Genomic DNA, 6,192 nt, shown 5'->3' with positions numbered 1-6,192 from the left:
TGTAAACGGCCAGCGGAGTTACAGCTATCGGGTTTTACTTCCCTCAGCTGGTTCTCCAGTGACATCATCGCTCCCTTAACGATGTCAAATTCTTGAAGGCGAAGAAGGAAGTGGTGAAAGTGTTGGCTGTCGAATATAATGTAGCAGTGTTCATTGTGACTTATCGTGTTGTGCAAATGAAACGCTCCAAAATGTAAAATGGGGGGAAATGACAAAGATCTCCAAAATTGGAAAATATAAAGTTTATCAGCTCCAGTATGAAAATATTTGCATCTCTAGTTCTGGATTTAAGTCCACGACTCAAATTAGACGGTTTGTCTTAATGAATATTCCTTCTCCATAAACGGATCAACAGTCAAACAGTGAAATGATAACAACACACAGAGCATCAACAGACAGTAAGTCAGAGACACACACACACACGCGTGTGGACACACACGCGTGTGGACACACACGCGTCACACGGTTACGTCCCGTTAGCTCCCCATCCCGTCCTCCTCGCTCTATCTGAAGTCATTTAGCATGACATGAGACAGCTGCCACTGTAACCTGGCCTTCCCTTCTCTCTCTCTGTGTGTGTGTGTGTGTGTGTGTCCCCGTCCGCCGCCCACCTTTCGTGTTTACACAAGTCTTTACTGTCACTGCTTTCGACTGAATGAGTTGCGTGCATGTCCCTTCAGCTAAAAACAAAGCTCAGAAGTTGATGATTTCCACCTGCGTGTTTGTCCGTGTGTGTGTGTGTTTCTTCGCATGCCTGCAGCTTCCACACACGAGGCCTCTGTTTGCTCCAGCGTGTGTTTCAACAGCAGCTGGTGAATTGCGCTTCCTTCCTTTGCGAGGTCATGTTTGCGTTTATATTTTAGCCAAACACTGTTGTGTCCTGTAGCGCTGACAGCGAGTGAGTGATGTTGAGGACCCTTTTGAACAGTTTGTGTTGGATTGATACCACTGTCCGTGTGGTGGAGGGGAGGACATGAAGGGGGATTAGGAGAAGCGCTCCAAATAAGGCAAACTATTCCCGTCCTTTTTGCTCTTACTGGATCTCTGCTGCCCCTCGGAGAACAAGTCGTCCTCTCCTTCACTCTCCCGTCCTTCCTCTGGTGTCCGGACTGGTTTCTGTTCAGCTGTTTTCCCTTCTGCACTCGCTCTGTTTGCTCCTTTCTGTCGTTCTACTTCTCCAAATGGTGTTTACGTTGGGAGCCACGACCGTCTCGGCTCCTCATCTTTCCTTCTGCCATCACTTCCCTCGCTGCGGTTTTGTTTTTTTTGCAGTATCATAACCCACAGTAGCAGATGGAAATAGCACAGAAAGGAAGTATCTGCCAGCTGTGTGTGTGTGTGTGTGTGTGTGTGCACATTCTTATGTTCCTTCCTTCCTTATTCAGCTAAAGTTGCTCAACGATCTCCACAGAACATCAAAACACTGCACACAGCCACACTCAGAGTTTCACCTCATAGAACCTCTCTCTCTCTGTCGCTCTCTCTGTCTCTCTCGTGTCTCTCTCTCTCTCTCTCTGTCTCTCTCTCCCTCGTGTGTCTCTCTGTCTCTCTCTCTGTCTCTGTCTCTCTCTCCCTCGTGTCTCTCTCTGTCTCTCTCTCTCTCTCTGTCTCTGTCTGTCTGTCTCTGTCTCTCTCTCTGTCGCTCTCTCTCTCTGTCTCTCTCTCTCTCTCGTCTCTCTCTCTCTCTCTCTCCCGTCTCTCTCTCTCTCTCTCTCTCGCCTCTAATGTCTCTCTCTCGCCTCTAACGTCTCTCTCTCTCTCTTCCGTCTCTCTCTCTCTCTCCCGTCTCTCTCTCTCTCTCTCTCTCTCTCTCGCCTCTAATGTCTCTCTCTCTCCTCTTCCGTCTCTCTCTCTCCTCTTCCGTCTCTCTCTCTCCTCTTCGTCTCTGCAGTGAGGAAGAGGACCAGGAGCCTCTGGCTGTCGTCGGCTCCCCCTACTGGATGGCCCCGGAGGTGCTCAGAGGGGAGGTGTATAATGAGAAGGTACTGACAGAACGCCGTCGTCGTTACCTTTCAGCTGCAGGTTGTTGCAAGAGTTCAAGGTCCACGGCGGGTGTGATGAAAGCCAATCAAATAAAAGCCAGTCCCCAGGAATTGAAGTCGAGCAATAAATATTTAATGAATCAGTTGTTATGTGGAAGGCAAACAGGGATTTAGTGATGTAAGAGGTGTCTGGTGTCGCTCCCTGTTTTATTTGATCTCATCTCTACCCGTTGGATGTGGAGCTCTCTTTGATCGACTCGTCTTCCTGTCTCTGCAGGTGGATGTGTTTGCATACGGGATCATCCTGTGTGAGACTATTGCGAGGATACAAGCCGACCCCGACTTCCTGCCCCGCACTATGGTACCGAGTTGTCATCGTTAATATTTCCTCTGTTCCCTTATCATCACATTCTCATCATCTCATGCACGTCTCGTGTCACAGAGCCCTTTAATATATCATTGCATGACTAATTAAATCGTTATTGATAATGTACAAGTCGAGGACTGCTCCTGTATTCAATGACAGCCTGAAGTCTGTCAGTATTGTGAAATGCACCAAGTTTCCCCATGCCAGAGATGATTTTAAAGAATCTTTTACGTTTGTAGTCTAACTGCTGATTTGTCATCTTGAACAAACAGGAAGCTGACTTTCTTATCTTGACATGTTTGCATGTCCTAAAAAGCCTCAGTTAACCCAAACGGAAAGCCTTTAAAGTTGAGATGAGGACATTGTCCCCCTTGTGGCCATTTACTAGTACTACACTCAGCCTGTCACTACCAGCTCAGCTAAACATTACACCGATTGTAGCGTCTCCATCGGGTGTAATGGGACCGTTTCTTTCAAAAGGTCACACACGGACATGAATGTAAATTCTCGTGTGCATTTTTAAAACGTTTGTGTTTTTGTACAGGACTTTGGTTTGGATGAGGCGAGCTTTCAGGAGATGGTGGGAGACTGTCCTCCTGACTTCCTGGAATTGGCCTTCACCTGCTGTAATGTAAGACACACACACACACACACACACACACACACACACACACACACACACACACACACACACACACACACACCTGAGATAATGCTGTCCAAGTTGTAGACAGATTCTCAGCCCTTTAAAAACCTGTATCATCAGCCTATTTCTGCTCTATATTTAGTCAGAAAGTCTGAGGAAGTTGTCGGCTCAATTGTAGGTGCATTATGTTCATGTACAATACAGTTCAACAGCCCCAAATAACTACATCCTCCAAAATGATGTACAGCTGAATCAACACATTATACCCATTCATTTATTGCAGGGCTGTGATATATTACTGTATTGGTTTTAGATCGGCGTACAAGTTATCTACAGCGTCGCTTGGGAGAAGAAAAAGCAGCTTTTGCGTCGCCTCTTTTATGCCAGATTCCAGATTTAGCTGCAGCGTTGTACGTTCATCCTTAATGATCCGGTCATGTTTGAACAGAGCTTGTAGAGCGTTCTGTAACCTGTGTTTTAAACGCTTGAAAGCCATATTTTTAATGGGCTAACGTCATTAGAGGGTTGGTATCCATCCGTCTAACGTCCAAACCAGGTTTACATCTCCTCAATTGCTTTTAATAAAAAAAACTGCTGACTGGATCAAATCTGTCTTAATTTTGCACTGCAGCTTTTAAAGATGACGGTAGTTTTTGTATCTTTCCTTCGTGCTTTTGTTCAATCTGTTGACTTTTGTTTCGGTCAGATGAATTCAAAGCTCCGTCCGTCCTTCTCCCAAATCGCGGTGGAGCTGGAGAGGAGACAGGCTGAGAAGAAACAGAAGGCCGAACAAACAGTCAAAGGTGAGTCATCGATTCTCTCTACTTGTCGGCGCCAAATGCTAAACGTGTGTGATCCTGCAGATTAATAAGTTCCACTCGCTCTTTTTCTTTTAAAGCGGTTTCTCCAGCAATTGGCCCTTTGCGAAGGCGCTCCCTCTGCATCCTGTCAGATCCTCGCCTCTCCCGCAGCAAGTCTGACATGCTCCACCCACCGGACACGCCCCCCTCTGTTACCGCAGCAACTCCCGCTCGCATCAACCCCTTCTCTCAGAGGGAGGACCTCAAGGGGGGCAAGATCAAGCTGTTCGACACGCCCAGTAAGTCCGTCATCTCCCTCACCTTCACACTGCCCCCTCTACCAGACTTCGAGGACCCCTCTGGGTCCGAGATCGACAGCTACGAGCTACCGAGGAGGCACCGGCGCTGCCACTCGCTGCCGTGTACGCCTCCTCCGCACCTCGCATCGCCGCCGAAGACGGTCCTGACCGAGGAGTCCACGACTGAGCTGGACGGCGAGACGAACGGAATGAGTGAAGAAGAGAGACTGTTGGAAGAGAAGATGATCAGGGAGGGGAGTGGGACTGATTCTGGGCTTCCTCTGTCCCTTGAGCCCATGTCGCTGGACCTACTGGACCACGAGGAGGAGGAGGAGGAGGAGGAGGGTGGTGGGGGAGAGGAAGAGCCCATGGACTGCACCAGCTCCCCGAACACACAAGACAGCACTTCATCTCCTTGCTCCGAGCTCTCCCCTCCTCCGGCCCACTCCTCGACTCCCCTCCAGTCCTCCATCCCTCCCTTCTCGAACGGCTGGGGGTCGGCCATCTCCAACGGGCCCCCGTGCCTGCCTCCCCTCTCTCGTTTGGACAACAACAACGTGGTCGTGAGTCGACCCGTGGGATGGAGCGACGCCACGCCGAACGACAACGGTTACCATTCCCCTCCCGGCGACGCTGCCGGTTCGTCCCCGTTCGGCTCCGGGAGCAGACACTCTCTGGACCAGGAGGAGGTGATCTCCTGTCCCGGCTGCTGCCTCGCGGGCCTCCGCTTCCCCTCGGTGTGTTTCAGACCTCGGCCGCGCAGAAACCCTTACAAGAACTTGAACGGGGACCACGCAGCCTCGCGTGGGCTGCTTTATCCGGCACCCAAGGGCCTGGCGCCCTCTCCTACCCCCACGACCACCACCACCAGCCTGGAGCCGGCACTCGCCTTACCAGGGGCGCAGAGATAAACCTCTAAACACCAAATACACACGGAAAAGATGGTGAGGAAGCTCTTCCCTGGACATTAAGTGGGTCTTCTTCGAATTTGCACAGATTAACGCAGCAATACCCTGCTTATTTTCCAGACACACTTTACTGAATCGCACTCCAGGCTGACTCTCTCTGTGAAAGCTGTGGGACAAAGAACCAGCGTCTTTGCTGGCACATTGTTGCACGTCGCCCCCTGCTGGGCTGAGGGCGACGTGCAGACCTGACTGACGATTGACGATGTCCGGAACCGTTCAGCATGTAAACGCTCCACTTTGGGGCCCAGTGGGTTGGACCCTGTATATTCGCAGATGTTAAGATTGTCATGACTGATGATGATGATGCTGAAAATGAGGAACGTTAAGCTTAGTATTATTACTGCTGCAATGATATTTGATGTTTGGTGCTGTTATTGAATGAACAGGCAGTTTTGCTTTCATGTATTTAATTATCAAGAGGGTGCGTGTGTGTGAGAGAGAGAGAGAGAGAGAGAGAGAGAGAGAGAGAGAGTGTAAAGAGTGTGCTGTACACCGCTCTTTTGACCATTTTGTTGCTGTATGATCTCTATTGGCCCTTCGGGGCGCCTGGTTAAGCACTTCAACTGTATTACTGTTGTTAATAAGGAAACTCTGTTTGTTATTATGACTTTTTGGAATGAATGGTCAAAGACCTACTTAAGAGATGTACAGATTCTTATTATTTAAAGATGGCATTGAATAAAATTATAGAATGCAGTTCTCCTGGCATGTATCTGCGTTTTTACTTTTTTAATGGCCGTGAGAGATCCAGACTGAGATCTCAACTGTTTGTGGATTAGTATGAAACCATTGAGGCAGCTCTGGTGCCCGGATGATGGATTGTCAGGACTGTGGTGATCATCACGTGACTTTTCCTCACAGTGAGGTTCACATTTGCGGTTCTAAGGGAAATGTCTGGGCTACTTTTGGGATGGATTATTTTCTATCTGATAGAACAATGTATATACTACATATATTTAAATCATGAGAGGAGTTTCTGTTCGGCCTGTAACCGTCTCAGTCTCTCAAACTTCTCGTCTAAGTAGATTACATCCTTTCCAGCTCTCTTGACAAAATCACCGGCCTTCAATTGAGTCCTCATCTCTCCACCCCTTCCACCTCCCTGCAGCTTACTGCATCTCCTCCTTTAC

At 48.9% G+C, this 6,192-nt stretch overlaps 1 protein-coding gene across 2 annotated transcripts in view; it reads left to right on the top strand.

The window, feature by feature from the left end:
* tesk1b (testis associated actin remodelling kinase 1b) overlaps positions 1-5,767 on the top strand; it is a 16,745-nt gene extending 10,978 nt beyond the window's left edge. The window contains exons 7-12 of one of the 2 annotated variants that reach the window (XM_079295309.1): positions 1,892-1,982; positions 2,260-2,343; positions 2,894-2,980; positions 3,702-3,798; positions 3,894-5,038; positions 5,123-5,767. In XM_079295309.1, coding sequence (XP_079151435.1) covers positions 1,892-1,982; positions 2,260-2,343; positions 2,894-2,980; positions 3,702-3,798; positions 3,894-5,005 — 1,471 coding nt within the window. In that variant the 3' untranslated portion in view covers positions 5,006-5,038; positions 5,123-5,767. Of the gene's footprint in view, positions 1-1,891; positions 1,983-2,259; positions 2,344-2,893; positions 2,981-3,701; positions 3,799-3,893 lie in introns of both variants that reach the window. The other variant, XM_079295308.1, reaches the window with a different exon arrangement.
* Positions 5,768-6,192: the final 425 nt, after the last annotated feature.

Source organism: Melanostigma gelatinosum (genome assembly GCF_949748355.1).
Source record: "Melanostigma gelatinosum genome assembly, chromosome: 23".
NCBI lineage: Eukaryota > Metazoa > Chordata > Actinopteri > Perciformes > Zoarcidae > Melanostigma > Melanostigma gelatinosum.
Note: the sequence above shows the minus strand (reverse complement) of the source record. Positions and strands in the feature narration are given on the sequence as shown.